Genomic DNA, 20,534 nt, shown 5'->3' with positions numbered 1-20,534 from the left:
TTTTTTTTAATTTTTTTTTTTTTTTAAACGTTTTATTTACTTTTGGGACAGAGAGAGACAGAGCACTAACTGGGGAGGGGCAGAGAGAGAGGGAGACACAGAATCGGAAGCAGGCTCCAGGCTCTGAGCCATCAGCCCAGAGCCCGACGCGGGGCTCGAACCCACGGACCGTGAGATCGTGACCTGAGCTGAAGTCGGACACCTAACCGACTGAGCCACCCAGGCGCCCCTTTTAATACTTTTTAAAGTTTATTTATTTATTTTGAGAAAGAATGAGAGAGACAACCAGAAGAGGAAGGGCAGAGAAAGAGAGAGGGTGGGACAGAGGATCCAAGGCAGGCTCTGTGCTGACAACAGAGCGCCCCATGTGGGGCTTGAACTCATGAACCATGAGATCATGACCTGAGCCAAAGTTGGATGCTTAACCGACTGAGCCACCCAGATGCCCCTGTTCTCTCTCTCTCTCTCTTTTTTTTTTTTCAAAAACAAAACAAAACAAAAAAACAAAACCCAGTCCTTTGTTTAGGAAATCTTACCTTTTTTTAATGAAACATTTGTTTAATGTTTATTTTTGAGAGAGACAGAGACAGAACATGAGTGGAGGAAGGGCAGAGAGAGAGAGGGAGACACAGAATCTGAAGCAGGCTCTAGGCTCTGAGCTGTCAGCACAGAGCTGGATATGGGGCTCGAACTCACGAACTGTGAGATCATGACCTGAGCCGAAGTCAGACACTTAACCGACTGAACCACCCAGGCACCCCTAGGAAGTCTTATTTTAAGTTAGTGGTACTAAGCAATATGTGTTTAGCTTGTGGTCATGTGGAAATGATTTTTCTGTTCTCTGGTTGAAGCCTTTTTGAGATTTGGGCACTTTGTTTTTGCAAAGTTGTAGCAGATTGGAGGTGGTGTGTACCTAAGTTTTAGCACCCCACATGATGCCAGATAAAATAAGATTGACTGCCAGTACCAGCTCTCCCGTGGGTAGGAAAAAATACGGCACCTGAATGGGAAGCTCTGCCTGGGAGGACTCTTTGGATTATCCTCTGGCTCATCCCCTTGCTTTGTAATCAAGAGCCCTGAACCCAGTGAAGGGAGGGAGCTTCTGAGACCATGGGGGTCTGACTGGAATTCCAGGGGGCTTTTTGACTCCAGTGCATATGCATTTTCTCCACACCAAGCAGCTGCCTGAGTCAGCACTATGGTCTAGCCCGGGCTGTATCTTGGGCACTATGCCCCTCAAAGCCTCAGTTTCCCTAGCAGCAAAATGAGTAGATTGAAGTAGATCATCTCTGCAGCTACTTTCATTAAAGAAAAAAAGTTTTAGGTCATTATTCTTCATTTACAATATAAAAGTCCCAGTTTACCATAATCCTGGTTTATGTTAGGCAGGGTTAAACTTAATGCATCTGATTTGAAAAGAGAGTCTGCAAAATAGCTATCGTTCCTAAAATGTGTGTGAAATAAGAATAGAGTTGAACAGGGGCAGTTGGGTGGCTCAGTCGGTTAAGCGTCCGACTTCAACTCAGGTCATGATCTCGCAGCCCGTGAGTTCAAGCCCCGCGTCGGGCTCTGGGCTAATGGGCTCTGGGCTGATGGCTCAGAGCCTGGAGCCTGCTTCCAATTCTGTGTCTCCCTCTCTCTCTGCCCACCCCCCACCCCGCCGTTCGTGCTCTCTCTCTGTCTCAAAAATAAATAAACGTTAAAAAAAATTAAAAAAAAAAAAAAGAATAGAGTTGAACATTGCAGGCTCAAGTGTAGTGCCAGGAACACCACACACACACACACACACACACACACACACACACACACACACACACACTCCTGGTATTCTTTAAAAATGCTCACCGTATCATTTAATTTCATATTTCCTTCTTCTACTTAAGAGAAAATAACACAAGCTAGGAAAGCAGTAAATATGTAAAGAGAAAATTTGTCAACTGATATTGGAAGATCTGACCTCGGTCACACATAAATCTCTGCGACAAGGGCTGCAGGGCAAGCCATCATTCCAGAGAGTAAAAGAGAAAATGAAAGCTATTGCTGGTGTCTTCTCGAAGTTACATAGGTGGATCATTTTAGTTTCCTGACTGTGCTTCTGCACATAATGTAAAAGGGCTGGTGGCCAAGCCTGCTTTCCCGCTGTGTGTACACAGCACCTCTGCAGAAGTGGGCGTGTAATGCGGGGTCCCCAGAGTTGCTGTTTATCACCAGAGCCGTTGACTAGATAGTTGAGGCCCCACAAATAAACTTTTGCATCAGGAGCTTCCTTTTCGGGATCATTTTCCAAAGCCATTAGTCATGCTATGGGAGCTCTTCTAATTGCCAGCTATACAGTCCTTGCAAGGAAATATGTGATAAATGTTACTGCAGTAACACCCCACGACTGATACTTAGGCCCGCCCATTTTGAAGTCTTTCCTCCCCATTTAAACACACAAGGATCTGTCTTACATCAGACTGAGGTGTCCCCCGTTAGTGTGCCTTAAAGCCTTATAGCTAAGGGCTGGCAAAAGGAGGGGGAAAAGGCTATGCCCAGAAGAGAAAAGAGGTTCAACTAATTAGTCTATGAAAATGCTACTAGTTCTGGAGACTGATTAGCAAAGTGTAACGGCTGGAGCAATTATTGTTCTGTTCATTGTCCCAAAGTACTAGTTAGATGTAGACTACTCAACACCAGCAAAATGTGCAAACGGGAATCTGGACTTGGACGAGTTAGTTATAAACAGCATTTCCTGTGTTGTGAGGTACAGGCAGTTCATCAGCCCTAACAATATTATTGTGTTCCTCTGAACTCTGCTCTCACAGCTCAGCATTTGGAAGGCAGACCTAGAATAAAGAGAGGCATTGACAAAGCTAACATTTTATATCAAGCACCCTTAGTACCACTTTTAATGTGCTGTAAAACTAGGGGCTTCACTTTCTCATGAACTGTGTGTAAAAGCAGAGGCAGTGACTGGAGGTTGACTTTGTTGCAGTCTGTTTTATGGTTGCTGTGCCCGTACAGTAATGTGATCTTGAAAAAGGTAAACAACAAAGAGTTTAGCAGTGAAAAATAAGCCTAATATAAATACAGTCGGGTACATGGCAATTCAGAATTTGAAAAATATGACCGTGGCATTAAATTTTCTGGTGGAATTAAACAGAGGAACAGAATGTAACCTTTAAGGCAATATATCTGAGACCAAGAAAGGAAAGAATATATCTAACTCTATGGTCTGTGTGGCATTCATATAAAGAAAAGCACAGTAGCTTTATTTAATTGAGAAAATGAATCAATTACAATGATGTTGTGTCCTCAAGTTCTCGTGAAATAGAAGATATAAGTCACCGCATTGTGTAACAGTGTTAAAAAGTAATTGAGTATCTTAAGCATTTTGAATCAATTTCAGGTACTGGCACTGCTACCTTAATACAAAATTTATGAAGATGATTTCACATAATATGTAGCTATCAAAGCTGTGTAATAAAACCTGGTAACAACATCTCTCTTTAAAAACCTGGGCAAAATGGTATAGTTAGAAGATCATAAAAAAGACTCTGATACTGCTGTTTCCCTCTTCCTCGTTGTAAGGAGAAAGCATTAAAATAGTAAAATTTTGTCTTCAACCATGGTTTCTTTAACCCACAGAATAGGGCAAGGTGGAGACCTCTTAAGAGTTTAGGTCATGAGGAAAAATGTTCTCCCCTGAGCTCATTTCACACAACTTATGTATTGCTGGGAACAGTGTCGCACAGTTTATTCCTGAATTTATTTTGAAACATCTCACTTAGAATGTTTGCCACATGTTTTCCTCAGAGAATGTTGTAATCCCCCCTGACTGTTGGAAATTTGTGAAAAACACTCTCTTTGCCAAAAATGGATTTCTAATTTGTTCATTACAAGTAGCCCTCCTGTTGAAGTAGATATATCTTACTAAGAATGGAGGGTGGGGGGAGAGGATCCATGTGTACTTGAAAAATAAATAAATAAAAGCCAATCTCCTGTTGGGAAGTTACCTGGGCCTTTCATGAGTTTTGAAAAGGGGTATGGCTTCTTACTAAAATCCTTAGCCTCTCCAGGGTGGTAGTTAACCCTCTCTCTTCCTTTTTTTTTTTTTTTTAACTTTTTTAACATTTATCCATTTTTGATAGAGAAAGAGTGAATGGGAGAGGGGCAGAGAGAGAGGGAGACACAGAATCCGAAGCAGGCTCCAGGCTCTGAGCTGTCAACGCAGAGCCCGATGTGAGGCTCGAACTCATGAACCGTGAGATCATTATCTGAGCAGAAGTCAGAGTCTTAACTGACTGAGCCACCCAGGTGTCCCTCTCTTCCTTTTTAAAGTAAATCTTTCCCATCAGAGCATTATGCAGAAATACTCAGTGACTAGAGGAAGGAGCAGTAATTCGGCATAACATTAAGCAGGAACTACCTGAGGAGACTACGAGCCAGTCAGCCTGGGACAGAGGTTTCAGGGAGTGGTGACTGAGTAGAGCAGGGATGAGTGGGCGCCATGTTTAGTTGGGATAATACACAGGAAAGTGCTTTTTAAAACACTCAAGGACTGGTGAAGGAAGGGTCTGTTGAGAAGCCTCGTGGATGCAAAAGAAATGCAAAAACATAGTTTCTGCCCTTGAGAAGCATGCATTCTAGTTGAAAGGAACCCACCTGCCCAAATTGATTATTTACCCACTTTACCATGCCAAGAATATTTCTACAAATATATCTACAAGTATATCTACACAAATCCAGTTGTTTTGAAATCGTGCTGTGACCATAGTTAGATATGGGGGAAGAAAAGAGCACGGGAGAAGCCACAGTACCACAGCCTGTCCCTGTGGCCTTCACCCTGTCCCTGCCCCTGCCCCTGCCCTGTCCACTGGGAGGCCCAGTTTTCCCTCCAGAGGATAGAAATGACCATCCTTGCCAACCTCAGGGTACTTGTGCAGATCAAATATACATGGAAGAACTTCTTAAAACACCATTAACAGTTTTTTTTTTACTTAAAAAATACACCTGGCTCTTAAACAACCATGGGTTTGAACTGCATGAGTCCACTTATATGCAGGGGTTTTTTTTATAAATACAGTGCAGAACTGTAAATGTATTTTCTCTTCCTTATGATTTATTTTTTAAACTAGGCTCCACGCCCAGCATGGAGCCAAGTGCAGGACTTGAACTCACAAACCTGAGATCAAGATTGGAGCTGAAGCTGAGTCGGACACCCAGCCGACTGAGCCACCCAGGCACCCCTTCCTTACGATTTTCTTAATAATTTTCTTAACTCTCTTTTCTCTAGGTTACGTTCTTATAAGAATATAGCATATAATACATCTACCATGCAAAATATGTGTTAATCGATTCTTTATTATTACTTGTTACTGGTAACACTTTTGGTCAACAGTAGGATGATTGTATCTGGGGAGTCAAAAGTTATATATGGATTTTCAACTGCACAGGGGTCAGCATCTCTAACCCCTGTGTTGTTCGGTGATCAAATGTCCTGTTACAATTATCCCTGTATCTTACTAGCTGGTTGGAGCTCAGTTATCTCAGCAAACAACTGACCCATCAATATCATACTTGGTTCCTGAAATTTTCCTTCTTAGGAAACTTAGTGCCTGGGACTTTATTTGCATTGAGTTAGTAATAACTGCAGTCATTTGTGTGGGGGTGGGGGATTGAAGTGTTTAATATTTCAGTTAGTAACTGGATGTGTTATTAATTTGGTGTCACATTTTAGTCATTTTCTAAGAGACGCAGCTTATCGGTGTTAGATGTGTGAACAGCCTGCCTTCAGAATGTTGGTTAGGAGCAGACATTTACTTGCCTCTGCTTTTTGTTCCCTGGAAAACAGTGTAAAACTTGCATGAATTTGATTTTCCTGCTTCCCAGGAAACAGGCTGAAGGAACTTTGGAAAAGGTGGTGTCTTCACCCCACTCCTGAGTTAAAGACAAATACTTCAACCACATAATTAAAGTTTTCTTCAAAAAATAGGGGATTGTGAACAGACACTGGCAGGAATCCAAAATTCTAATTTCTGACTATGATTTAATTTCAATTTTAAATAAATCGGTTTTTAATTTAAAAAGAGTGAGCTTCATAACATTAGCAATGATTGCAACATTAAGCCCAGTGTTCACAATCTAGCAATATAAAACATTATTTATATCTGAATCGTAAACAGCCTTTTGAAATGGATTATGGTTTTTCTCCCTATTCTAATACAACCTGGAGGGTACTAAAAAGTGTTGTGTGAAATTAACATTCTGCTGACTTTCGCCTATAAATGAGAAGCGAGCTATTAACATTTGTGTATTTTCATTATGTAAATTGTGTTAACACATGCCCACAAATTGCCACCAGCAATGCAATAATTTTCTCTCAGTGATCATAATGTGTCCAAGTGAGTCATTTTGATTATGACATGCTAATTACATATTGCCTTTTTTCAGATTCAGAAAAACCAGGGATCTTTAATGGTAAGCTTTATGAGTTCAGAAAAAAATTCACTTTTCTTTTTCCTGATGGCTGCTTCCTTTGCATGCTTGAATGCCTTGTTTTAAACTTAGCAAATTGCATTTTGAAGAAAATGCAAACCTTTAACTGCCTGTATTAGATTAGGTACCATTAGAAATAATAGAACATCCTGAGCATCAATGTTTTTATAAGAGTTTGCTGTTGTTGATTAATCTTGCTATATTTTATTGCATTAATGATTTTTTTCTTTCCACTCCACTGTAAAGACATTGCACAGAGGCTAATACTTTTTCCTCTCTTCTTTCCCGTTGCAGCCTCTCCAGCTTCTGCAGTGCATTGTTGATGAGGTGAGGCATCGTCTTATGTGCTTTCACTCCTAAAGTCATTCCTAATGGTGTGGAAAGCTTATATTTTGTTTCCTAATGAAGCACAGTGCCCAACATCCTCGGAGCAAGTTGTGTTGTATGGCTCTGAGCTGTGTTACGTGGACTGGCCTTGTCCGGAGTCCCACTCTCCTGATTCTGGCCCAGAATCCCTGCCCAAACAGATTGTCCCACGGGCTGGTCCTCAGGGGTATCAGAAGCCCTAAAGACAAAACAGGATGATATCAATTCATCCTCTTCTCCCTGGCCAGATGGGGATAGAGCCGGAAATTAAAGTGGTATCATTTTTTTTTCCATAGCAGATATTTAAAGTCATTCCAGTAGGCAAGGGTCAGAGTCGAACAGCAAACATAAGCTGGATAAAATTTGTCTCCCTTGCTTTATTTACCCAAAGCATAGCGGGGTGATAAAAATGTTCCAAAGCTCTGGGTCAACAGTTCAGCCTTAATTTCCTAAATAGGCATTTTCCCCAGAACACATTCCTAACTTCTTCTGCTTTTAACCAGAACCCGCACATTTTAAGTCCTTCTACCTCTGATAATCCTTATCCATCGAGTTCCATTGTCCCTTTGCCTTCATGGAGTTAATCTACCGGCATTTCTTTCTCAGTCTACTTTTTCTACTCCTTCTTCTGAATTTAAAGTCTGTTTTTCTGTAAATTAGCAGAACACAAGGCTTGTAGTACACAATGCTCCCAATTAAGAAAACACTAATGTTTTTTAAAAACTGACTTTCTGGGCTTGGGCTTGCCTACAGGCAATGTTTATTTTTTAAACTTTAATTTTACAATATTTAAAACACTTGTAATGAAGGCGATAAATGATTCAGATAGGAAAGTTTGAAAGAAAAAAAACAAATCGTAATTCATAATTATTCCTCTCAATTAAACATCTGTATAACCAGTTATGAGATTTAGGGGAAAAAATAAAGATCCTCCTAGGAAAAAAACAAACGCGCACACATATCACAATAATAGTAAGAATGGGGCTCTAACATCCTTAATGGTTGCATCCGTCAGTCCATATATCCCCTGCAAGCCATAAACCATGTTAGTGCAAAAATGAAGGCATCGTCCTGAAACAAATGGAGGTCCCATTATCTCAAATATCAGACAGGCCCCCTGGATCTAATAGTTCATCAATATCTTCTGTCATCTTAGATTCCAAAAGCGTCCTATCCCCATCAGAATCCTCCCAATTAAACTGATTTTCCTGAGGTTCCCCCTCCAGGGTTGCTTAGGGACATTCCCAGGGAAACTTGGCTACCCAGTCAGATGCACAGACTGCTGGGCTCTCTGGACTCCGCTGATCTTGCCTGGCCGGGCTCCTGAGCATTAGAACATTCAGGTACAGATACCCCTCACCAGCAATACATGCATTGCTGGTGAGCTAATTTGAAGTTTTTCTGAATCAAACAGATACTTTCATTCCTTATTTAAAGTAGTAATGATCGCTGTTAAATGTAAAATATTTCCACTTGCTTGATTTGGGCAAATCCTGAGACTTTTGAAATTATCCTAAAGAGATGTTCTAAGGCAGGATGGACTGTGGGAAGGATAGTAGCATGTGATGTAAATGGTATGTTTTTCTTTATAGCAGTTCTTCCTCAGTTGAGAGAAAAATATAATGTAGACACCTGTTCCAGTTTATGCAAAAGACCTATTAAAAATATCTTCTTCAAGGAAACTTGCGAAATTTACACTGTATTTACTAGAACAAACATAAATTGATCTTGGAACTGAGCTGATGTTCCATGATGAGTATTAGGAAAGAATTGGCCAATTGACCTGCCTTCTGCAAAGTGCATCCTAGCTTCTAAGAAGGAAAGGATGGTGGGACTGGGAGGAGGTGTTAATTACTCTGCTTGTCCCGTGTTTGTCACATTTCCCATTGCAGTGATACAGTGTTTCTCAAAGGGGAGTCTCAGGACTAACTGCATCAGAGTTACCTGAGGCTTTGGTTAAAAATGCAGATTCTTGGACTCAGATCACTGGATTCGACTTTCTAGGGGTGGAGCCCAGGAATCTACATTTGACCAGCTTCCCAGGTCACTCTGCACATTAAGGTTTGAGAACCTCTTCCATAATGTCTTTCAGGACTAAATCTGCCCTTTTAGATCCCAGAGGGCTATTAACTATCTATCTTCATTTGTACCTGACTTTTAGGCCTTCTGTTCCTGTGTGAAAATAACCAGCTAGGATTTGAGCCGTTTTACTCCTTGCGTGTGGGATATGCCCCGTTGTGAGGTGTGTGTCCAATGACAGTGTGCACTGTTGCTGTTAGAGAAAAGTCGGGTCAGAGTTAAGGGCACCACCCCTAAGGGAGCCTAGTTAGAACAAGATGGATGTATGTATTGAGTCATATACAAAAGAGCTAAGTAAAGCCCAGTGTAACATACTTGATTATTGTGTGGATATAGCTTGCCCTCCCAGCATAACCTGGTAAACAGTGAAGAAGTAATAAGACAAGACCAGGTGGGCGGAAGCCAGCCCTAGAACGGCCAGCAATGAATGTCAGAGTCAGTCCAGGAGTCAGGAAGTAGAATCGTGGAACAAAGCCACAGCTAGCTACCAGATGTCCAAATGGAAGACACCAAAAGTTAAACAGGAGTAAGAATCCTGAATGTGAAATCTGGACTGCGGATCAGGACCTGGAAGGATAGATAGTCAAGGCAACGAGAGAATCCAGCTCCAGTCAGAAATCAGGGCAATCCAGTTTAATTTTAGTGGGTAGAGTTTACGTGGCTTGGAACTGGCTAACTCAGGATGTGCGTGATATCCTAATGATAGTGTCGATGCCTCAGACTTGCTTCTCTCAAAAGAACTTCTTCCTTTAAAATTCTTATGTAATTGGGCCCTCTCCAGTTCCTGAATACCTGTGGTGTGAAGTGCTTGATTAATTGTTAAGTGATAAGTGTCTCTGTGTATGCCACGGTGCCTTAGCCATCCGATATCTTTGGGGAATAAGATGGCCCCTATTGTCCAGATAACTGAGATTTACCACTTGAAGCTCTGACATCAATGAGAAATTTTCATTTTTAGAAAGAAGTGTTTCTAAAATGTATTTGCTCTTGGCAGCCTGTTGACAGTGTGTAATGAATATCATTTAACCTTTTCTTGATGACTCAGGTCCTTGTTTTGAACATGATACTGAGCTAAACTTTGATGTATTGATGCCCTCTGGGGTTATAAAATTGTGTGGGGCTTACCTTATTCTTCCACTGAATTTTACCAACCCTTTTGCCTGTGTTTGGCCTTGGCACTCAATAATATGTCTGGGCCTCTTGAGGTGTGTAGAGCTGTTTATTCCCAGGCTAAATAGCCCTACGTGGCTGTGCTGCTCTGCTTGGTACTCTCCTGTGCTCTGTCTCGTGATCATCCCTGCTTTCTTTGGTCACTCTTCATTCTCGACAGTGACCACCTGCTGCCCCTGTGATCTGACCATCTGTCTTCAGTCTTTGCACTGCTGATAGTGACCCTAGTAAAACTAGCAGGTGCCAAATGAAGTCAGAAACCCAAGTGGTATGTGTAAGGTCAGAGCTCATCTGAGAAGGAAGATAGAGGCTTGTGCCTCTCTTTAATGAAGTAAAATGGGTGGGCTCGCGTGCATTCATTCAGCAAATAGTTATCAAAAGTTCCTGCTGTTTGATAGCCCAAGTTGAGCAGACCATGGTGGGGACAGCCTCCAAGCCTAGAGAGATCAGGGCTTCCAGGCCAGCTGTAGACTAGGTGTGTAAGTCACGGTAGAAAGGCAGAAGCACAGCCCCGCGTCCAGATCCAATACGATGTGCTGGGACTCAGGAAGCTACTTATCCATCCAACACTCTCCCTGGTGCCTAGGGTTCTAGCTTGGCTGGCAACAAAGGACTGGCCACAATGGTGATGCGGCAGGTATGAATACAGCAATGATTTCTGGGTCACCAAATCCCAGGCTGGCTGGAGCCCACTAGTGGAGGCCATCAGTGGATTGAGGTGCTGGGAACTGCAAAGATGGAGGCAAGGACGTCACCCTTGAGCCTGCCCCTAAGTAATTCACAGACATGAAAAAGATATGGACACAGAAATGAATAGTATGGCTCAGTGTAGGGTGCGTCTGTAGAACCCAGAGACAGGAGAGTTTGTCCTGGGGGTGATAAGGAGAGGCCCTCCCCAGGGTAGGTGGCATTTAAGCTAGGTCTTAAAAAGAATGAGTAGGAGCTTCCCAGGTCAAGAGAAGAGAAAAGTAAATGTTAGGCAGAAATCCTTTTCGTGAGTCATTTTTAAGTTCACATATGTGTTTCAGAATGTTCAGGGTGTCTAAAATATGACAACCAGAAAAATGGATTATTACTTTCACTATATATATATGTTTCAAACATATTACAACTAAAAATAAATTCCTACCCAACATCTGTAGGTACTCAGGAAGACAATTAGCAAATCCCTAATTTAGACTTCTGTTTATTTACTTTACTAGTAAGAAGTGAATTCTTTTAAGTCATCTTTATACCCAGTCAGAAATATCTTCTACCTTAAAATGTTGATTTTTTTAGAACTGCAAGGCCAACAGACACACGAAAAGATGCTCAACATCACTAATCGTCAGGGAAATATAAAGCAAAACCACAATGAGTTTTCACCTCACACCTGTCAGAATGGCTGGAATCAAAAAGACTAGAAATAACAAGTGTTGGCGAGGATGTGGAGAAAAAGGAACCCTCGTGCACTGTTGGTGGGAATGTAACTCGGTGCAGCCACTGTCGAAAACAGTATGGAGGTTCCTCAGAAATTTAAAAATAGAAATACAATACGATCCACTAATTCCACTACTGGGTATTTATCCAAAGAAAACAGAAACACTAATTTGAAAAGATATGTGCGCCTCTGTGTTCATTGCAGCATTATTTATTGTAGCAAAGATACGGAAGAACCCAAGTGTCCACTGATAGATAAATAGGTAAAGAAGATGTGTGCGTACACACACACGCGCACACACAATGGAATATTACTCAGCCATAAAAAAGAATGAGATCTTGCCATTTGTGACAACATGGATGGACCTAGAGGGTGTCATGCTGAGTGAAATAAGTCAGGCAAAGAAAGACAAATACTATATGGTTTCACTTATATATGGAATCTAAAAAAAACAAAAACAAAGAAAAGCAGAGACAGACTCATCGATACAGAGAACAAACTGGTTGCCAGAGGTTGAGGGGGGAGCAGGCAAAATGGGTGAAGAGCAGTGGGAGGTACAGGTCTCCAGATATGGAATGAATAAGTGTCAGAAATGGAAGCTATGGCATAGGGAATATATTCCCTATGAATATACATCTCTGTGACGGTGATCGCATTGTATGGTGACAGATGGTAGCCACGCTTGTGGTGAACACAGCGTAACAGAGAGAGTTGTCAGATCACCGTGTTGTACACCTGAAACTCACATAACATTGTGTGCGTCAACTATATTCAAATAAAAAAAAAATTAAGAACTACAAGATTTGTGAAATCCCACAATTTGTATTCTGAAATAGAAGCACAGACTTTCAGTGTTCATTACTGGGCTATAATTGGACCAGGTATGAAGACAAACAATAGGCTTGATTGTTGAAGGTGCTAGCTGAATAATTCTGAGATACACCAATTGTTCTTCCCTAATGTGAATAGAAAGGAAAAAGGGTTTGGTCTTAGGAATGACATGGCATAGCACTCTACGTAGAACATCTGGGTGGGTCTGCAGTGTTTGGAGGGAAATTTTTAGCTACCAATGCCTGGACTAGAAAGGAAGAAAGATCTCAAATCAATAACTTAACCTTGTACTGTAAGAAACTAGAAAAAGAAGAGCAAACTACACGCAAAGCAAGCAAGAGGAAGGAAATAAAATTAGAGTGAAAATAAACAAAATAGATAATAAAAAATAGAGAAAATCAATGAAACCAGAAGTTGCTTCTTTGCAAAGATAAATTGACAAACTTTTAGCTAGACTGACCAAAGAGAGAGACAGAGAGAGAGAGAGAGAAAGACTCAAATGTCTAAATCGAGAACGTAAGGAGGCTCCTTACTACCAACCTTACAGAATTAAAAAGGTCCATAAGAAAATGAAAAGGGGGCACCTGGGTGGCTCAGTCAGTTGAATGTCTGACTCTTAATTTCAGCTCAGGTCATAATCCCAGGGCCATGAGATCAAGCCCTGCATTGGACTGTACGCTGAGTGTGGAGCCTGCTTCAGATTCTCTGTCTCTCTGCCCCTTCTCCCCATTTGTTCGTGTTCTCCCCCCCCTTCCCTTCCTCTCTCTTCTCTCTCTCTCTCTCTTTCTCTATCTCAAATAAAAAAATAAAATGACAAGAACAATCATATGCCAGCAAATTGGATAACCGAAATGAAATGGACAAATTCCTAGAAAAACACAAACTGTCAATACTGACTCAAGAAATACAGAATCTGAGTAGAATTATGACAGTAAATAAGATTTTTTTAAAACTTCCCACAAAGGAAAGCCCAGGACCATATGGTTTCATGAGTTTGTCATGAATTGTAACAAATGTTTAAAGAAGATTTAACACCAATCCTTCTCAAACTCTCCAAAAAATAGAAGAGAACACTCCCGATCTTCTTCTATGATATCAGTAGTATCCTGATACCAAAGCCAAACAGACTTCACAAGAAAACTTATCAATATAAATGCAAAAATGCTCAAGAAAATACCAGTAAACTGAATCCAGCAGCATATAAAAGAAATTATACATCATGACCAAGTGGGATTTATCCTCAAAATACAAGGTTGGCCCAATGAAAATCAGTCAATGTAATATACTAGATTAGTAGAATAAAGAACGAAAATCCCATGATCATCTCAGCAGATACAGAAAAAGCATTTAACAAAAATCCACCACCCTTTCTTGATAAAACACACACACACACACACACACACACACACACACACACACACAACGAAGTGGAAAGAGAAGGGGACTTCAACAGCCTGATAAAGAACATCTAATGCCCCACAGCTAACATCTTATTTCATGGTAAAAGACTAAAAGCTTCCCAACCTAAGATCAGGAAAAGACCAGGATGTTCACTCTCACCACTTCTGTTCAACTTTGTTCTAGAGATTCTACCCAGGAAAATTAGTCAAGAAAAAGAAAAGGTGGGGCGCCTGGGTGGCTCAGTCGGTTAAGCGTCCGACTTCAGCTCAGGTCATGATCTCGCGGTCCGTGAGTTCGAGCCCCGCGTCGGGCTCTGTGCTGACCCCTCAGAGCCTGGAGCCTGTTTCGGATTCTGTGTCTCCCTCTCTCTCTGACCCTCTCCCATTCATGCTCTGTCTCTCTCTGTCTCAAAAATAAATAAACGTTAAAAAAATTTTTTTTAAAAAGAAAAAGAAAAGGCATCCAGGTTGAAGAGGAAGATGTAAAACTATATTTAATAGATGACATGATATTTTGTATAGAAAATACACACAAAAAGACAGTTGATAAATGAGTTCAGCAGGGTTGTAGGATACAAGAACACACAAAAATCAATTGTATTTCTATACACATGTAATCCAAAATGAACTATCCAAAAATGAAATGAAAACAATTCAAGTTACTCTCTCAAAAATAGATAAACATTAAAAAAATAATAAATTTAAAAAAGGGGGCGCCTGGGTGGCTCGGTTGGACATCCAACTTGGGCTTGGGTCATGATCTCGCGGTTTGTGGGTTTGAGCCCCACGTCAGGCTCTGTGCTGACAGCTCGGAGACTGGAGCCTGCTTAGGATTCTGGGTCTCCCTCTCTCTCTGCCCCTTCTCTGCTCATGCTCTCAAAAATAGGTAAACATTATCATCAAACGAATCAAAAATAATAAAAGACTTGGAAAACCACAAAACATTATTGAAAGAAATTTAAGACCTAAATAAATGGGAAGACACCCATGTGCAGGGAATGGAAGACTTAATATTGTTAACATGGCAGTACTCCCCAAATTGATCTACAGATTCAGTGCAGTCTCTGTCACAATCCCAGTGGGCTCTTGCAGAAATGGATGAGCTGATCCCAAAATGCATAGGGAAATGCAAGGAACTCGGAATAGCCAAAACAATCTTGGGGAAAAAAAAGAGAGAAAGTTGGAGGATTCATACTTCCTGATTTCATAACTCCAAAATTACTGTACTCAAGATAGTATGGTGTTGGCATAAGGGCAGGCATATGGAATAGAATGGAGAATCCAGAGATAAACCCACACATCCATGCTCAGTTGTTTTCCAGCGAAGACGCCAAGACCATTCGGTGGTGAAAGAATCGGGTTTTTTTGACAAACGATGCTGGGACAGTTGGATGTCCACATGCAAAAGCATGAATTTGGACCCCTACTGCTATCATATACAAAAATTAATTCAAAAGAGGTGAAAGACCCAAATGTAAGCACTAAAACCATGGAACTCCTAAAAGGGAGCACGGATGTGACACCCAAGAGCGTAACTGAGGGAAGAAACATGGTTCTTCATCAAAATGTAGAATGTCTGTGTGTCAAAAGGTGGCATCGAAAGTGGAATCACTGCAATCACACCAGGGTTGCAGGCCAACCACAGGTCTTTTGTGCTTCAGGGCCAGAAGTGGGGGAGGTGATGGCTTTCCCTATAAGATCTTGTGGCCAGGAAAGGGGGCTTGACAGGAAGGCCACAGTGGGGACGAGGGAAGGAAGATGGAAAGGAAGTGGCCAGCTGAGTGATAGACAAAAACTGAAGGAAGTGGGTGGGGTGGGGGGTGTTGCTGTAGGGCCTGGCCTGGGGTCCTTGACGATGAATAAAGTAAAGCTTAGGATGGGAACAGACTCTCTTGGCATCACCACCACCACCACCATCATCATCATCATAGCTAATAACCCATCATTACAAGCCTCCCTTTATAAGAAGTCTGTACCTTCATTGAGTCCTTATGACTCTAACCATAAATTTTAATGAAGACATACGAAAGCCTCCACTATTAGCTGCCTGATGGGCATATGCACATCATTACAGTGGCATTAAAAAGAGCCCTTATGAATGGGGACAGTCGTCCACCTCACCAAACACCTGAACTCACAAGAACTCTTCACATAGACGCAGCTCCTCTGACATTTTCTAGAAATGCCAGCAAACATGTCCCATGCTAGAAGAAAGCAGTGTTTGATGGCGGTGCCCGCCTGGCAGAAGAGGGAGGAGGTTAATCACGCGGCTAGACGCTTTGACATGAACCAGGAGAACCCAGAGGCAGCTAACATCTCTGTTCTAGCAGAGGGTGACGTGTGAAGACGGGGATGAGAAGATTGAGGACCGGGAAAGGGGGAGGAAAAGAGAGAAGAGTCTACTTTGAAAGCACATTATTAAAAAGCTTCTAAGTTTTTCTGTCTGCCTTGTTTCTCCTACTGCTCGACCTCCACAGTGTATCTGTATTTTTCAATACAGGTCTCAACCTCTCAAACCTTCCGGGGATCACCCTATCCATAAGATAGTATCTCAACTTCTTAGCAAGGCATTTGAGTCTCTCACCCGTATTTATTTCAGCCTCACTTTGGGTCAGTCAGTGGTCTTCAGACTTGCTGCACGCTTTCACACCTGTGCTGGTGCCCCCTCCCCCTGCTTGGAATGACCTCTTCAGCCTCTTCACCTTGCCCATGCCTAAGCATCCTCCAAAGCCCAGCTCACATGTCGTCTCCTCTTTGAAGCTGTCCCTGTTACCTTCCTACCTCTTCATCCTGCCACACTCCTGCCCAATGCTAGGTGGAATTCAGCATAGCATTGGTTACAAAAGCTTTGTTACAGTTTTTATCATACGGAATCAAATTTAGTTCTTGAGTTTGTCTTCTACTAGATCATGAAGTCATCCAGCCCAGGAATTTATCCCAACACCTGGTAGAGAGAATGGCCCAAGCAGGAGCTCAGTAAACGCTCCTTGGAGTAAATTAAAAAAATAAATAAATAAATAATATATATATATATATACATATATATATATATATGTATATATATATACACACACATATATTAAAAAATATATATAATATATATTAATATATATATTAAAATATTAAAAAATATATATATTTTTTTTTTTCTGGCAGAGTTTTCCTACACAAAACTACTGAGGTCCATCCTATCCAGCAGAGAAGGGCCTCTGATCTATAACACAGCAGCTAAGTACAGAGGCCATCATAGAGAAACTCATTTCTTATTTTTTTTTCTTTGAAAATCTTTTTATTGAAATAATAAATTACTTAACAAACTTCACCCTTTTAAAGTATACAACTCAGTCCCAGAACATTTCCGTCACTCCACAAAGAAACCTAGTACCTGTTAGCAGTCACTCATAATTCCTCCGTCCCCTCCAATCTGTGGCAACCACTAATTAATCTATTTTCTGTCCCTGTGGATTTCCCTGTTGTGGACATTTCATGTAGATTGGGCCGTATAATACCTGGTTTTTGTATGTTTGGTTTCTTTCATTTAACATGATGTTTTCAAGGTACTTCCATGCTGTGGCATTTATCAGTAATTCATTCCTATTTATGGCTGAATAATATCCCGTTGTATGGGTATACCACATACTGTTTATTTATCAATTGAACATTTGGGCTGTTCCTGCTGTTTGGCTATTATGAATAACGATGTTATGAACATCTGTGTGCAAGTTTTTATGTGGACATATGTTTTCAACTCTCTTAGATATATACCTAGAAGTGGAATTGCTGGATCATATGAAAATTCTATTTAACTTTTTGATGAACTTCCCAACTATATTTCACAACAGCTGCCCTATGTTATATTCCCACCAGCAATTTATGAGGGCTCAAATTTCTCTACATTCTTGCCAGCACTTGCTGTTTTCTGTTTTTTGTTTTTGCTTTTGTTTTTGTTTTTAATTATAGTCTTCCTGGTAGATGTGAAGTAGGCTCTCTTATGGTTCTGATTTGTGTTTCCCTTGTAATTGATGATGCTGGGAATATTTTCATATGTTTATTGGCCATTTGAATAACTTCTTTGGAGAAAGGTCTATTCAATTCCATTGTCCGTTTTTAAATTGGGTTATTTGTCTTATTATTGAGTTGTAACTGTTCTTTATATATTCTAGATATGAGAGTCTAAATGTTTTCTCCCATTTTGTGGATTTTCTCTTCACTTTCTTGGTGTTCTGTGACACACAGAAGTTTTAAATTTATTTTTTTGGAACTTGAAACCATTCTGGTTTGATCAGAGGGTGGGCAGGCTTAAATCTCCACCCTATCTGTACCCACCTTTGGCACCCACATAAAAGTTCTTGGAGTTCCATTAATTATAGTATGAAAACCATTGATTGTATCCCGAACAGTCATTCCGTAAACCTGTATTAATCCCAGAGCTAGGTATTGGGGTTAGGGATGCAGTTGCTACCATTAAAATTTTTCTACTCTAGTCAGGGAAGCAGACCAGTAACAGTCATATCTAAATAGATCGCTTGAAACTGCCGGTAGTATAAGTCATGGGAGACTTGATGGCCTGAGCTCTCAGGAGCACACTGGCTCTTTTTTTAACCACACATAAATGGGTATTTACGACAAGGTTTTTAATGATGTTTGCAACTATGGAACTTCTATAGTAAAAAGTGTGGACAAGGTGCTGGGAAACACAGACAAGAGGGCTGATGATAGAGAGGATAACGTACCAGAGGTTTCTACAGAGAATGGGACCCCAAAGAGCAAGGGGGAGTTAGGCTCAGAGATACCTGAAGCCCCCACCAGGAGTTCATCATGGCTGCAGTGCTTGGCAGAGTTTTAACAGATGAGACCAGGGCCACATTTCAAAGGATCTTTACACTGTGCCTAAAGGCATTTTCGGGGGGCGGGGCATACCGAAAGCTTTAAACTGGATTGGTGGAACCAAATTTGTGTTTCAGAAAAATCACTGACAGGGTTGTGGAAGGTGGTTTGGGAAAGGCCCTTAGGAAGCTATAGTTCTGATCAGAGATTATGAGGGCTTTCACTAGCCTTAGCATGTTTGAAGAGTATTTAGGAGATAGAATAAACAGACTTTGGCAAGTAATTGGATGTAGGGTAGAGTGGAGAGGTGGGGTCAGGGATGAAGCATGCAGCTTGGGCAGCTAGGCCCTCACAGGCATGAGTCCCACAGAGAGAAAGACATGTTCACGGGAAGAAGACGATTGGCATTCTGTTCATAAGATGGTACCACGTGCCTCATTCAAGATGCTATTAATTCCTGTTCTAGACCCAATTATAAGTAGTTTTATCAACTAGACTCTAAGTACCTAGGCTTTTCATTTCTAGCTTTATACTGCTGCACCTAAAGTGCAGGGGTCACTTATGAATATTTGTTGAATGAAATGTATACATAATTATAAGAACTTACTACCTGTCTTTTCAAGACTTCAGAAGAACCAGTCCAAAAAGTAAGAGAGTATATGATGAGAAGGCACTTAACTAATATATGTGGTCCTTTATCGAAATTCTAAAGTCTAGCCTTAATCTCTATGGTTTACAGAATGTTTCCCCAGGGAAACATGTTGCTTTCCCATAACACTCCATTTTACAGATGAGGAAACTGAGTGACAGTCAAAGGATATGGCTCTTTCCACTTACTACACTATAACTGACCTTGCCAGAAGGAAAAAGTGGCAGCTGAACATTCTGACATCACAAAGAGAGATTATTTTAAAAGCTATAGAAAAAACAACTTAGAAACATTGCAGACATGCCCCAAGGTCATAGATCTATTGCAACACAGTTCGGTTTCGCTGTCTATAAGAATGACTCCAGGTCTTTAAGAAAGAATTGAATTCTATTCTGCATATCTGTTTAAATCGGCAGGAAGGAGCTTGACTCCTTTTAGAAAGATTTATATATACCAAAGGTTTAACTCCTAAACCCTCCGGTTGTCTTAAAAAGATTCATTCATGGAGAATCACTCATTCCCAGACAGGTTACTGAGGGCTGGTTAACTGAGGAGCTGCTGGGCTATGAACACAGCAGGTGCTCTCTGGGGGCAGAGGGTTGGGGTGAAAATGGTTGCCTAAGAAAATCTCCCTGGAATTCAAAAAGTGGTATTAACCAACCCCAGAGGAAATAATATGCATTCACTTTTTTGCCTAGGGGACTTTGCCATCATTCTGGCTTCTGAAGTTAGTAAAAAGTAAAAGGAATCCTCATCCCCTCAGCTCCCAGCCTCCAAAGGCTGGCCTGTTCCTTTTACAATATGTAACTGCAGGTGGTTTACAGTGAGACAAGAATTGCTGGCCTGAGCTTTCTGATGTCCTATGCAGGCCCTCAGCTTCTTCCCACATAGCTAACACTCTGACCACTCCAGTAAATGGGTGTCGACATGCAATTCCATGATGTTTATAACTTGTATGAATTAGTGACTGAGGCATTAGAAACTTGGTAAGTTAATACAAGGGGATATACAATAGTCTTGTCCTCCAGCGATATTGCTAACTAGACCTGTATCCCATAGAGTTGGGAATATATAATTGGGACCCTGAAAACTGATACTCCTCTTTTATGTAAGGCAGCCTTTAGAAATCTAATACCTCCTTTGAAAAGTCCAGTATGCTTAAATTAATGCAGTTTGGCTGGTTTGAAGATTGAAAATAGGTTAGCATTAAGGCCATGATTCCTTTAGTAATTACTTTTTCTATTGGTAATAACTGTTTCTTTAGAAATGACATTAACATTCTACCAAAACACAGCAGTAATCCAAAAGTTAATGT

General features: G+C 41.0%; 1 protein-coding gene across 16 annotated transcripts in view; it reads left to right on the top strand.

Annotated features, from left to right (window-relative positions):
• Positions 1–20,534, top strand: part of MAP2K5 (mitogen-activated protein kinase kinase 5) — a 270,688-nt gene that overhangs the window by 199,618 nt on the left and 50,536 nt on the right. For 12 of the 16 annotated variants that reach the window (XM_042941608.1, XM_042941602.1, XM_042941611.1 and 9 more), the window contains 2 exons: positions 6,433–6,459; positions 6,772–6,804. In XM_042941608.1, the coding sequence (XP_042797542.1) occupies positions 6,433–6,459; positions 6,772–6,804 (60 nt within the window). The remainder of the gene's footprint in view (positions 1–6,432; positions 6,460–6,771; positions 6,805–20,534) is intronic. The other 4 variants (XM_042941603.1, XM_042941607.1, XM_042941617.1 and 1 more) reach the window with 1 other exon arrangement.

This window comes from Panthera leo, chromosome B3, assembly GCF_018350215.1.
Source record: "Panthera leo isolate Ple1 chromosome B3, P.leo_Ple1_pat1.1, whole genome shotgun sequence".
NCBI lineage: Eukaryota > Metazoa > Chordata > Mammalia > Carnivora > Felidae > Panthera > Panthera leo.
Note: the sequence above shows the minus strand (reverse complement) of the source record. Positions and strands in the feature narration are given on the sequence as shown.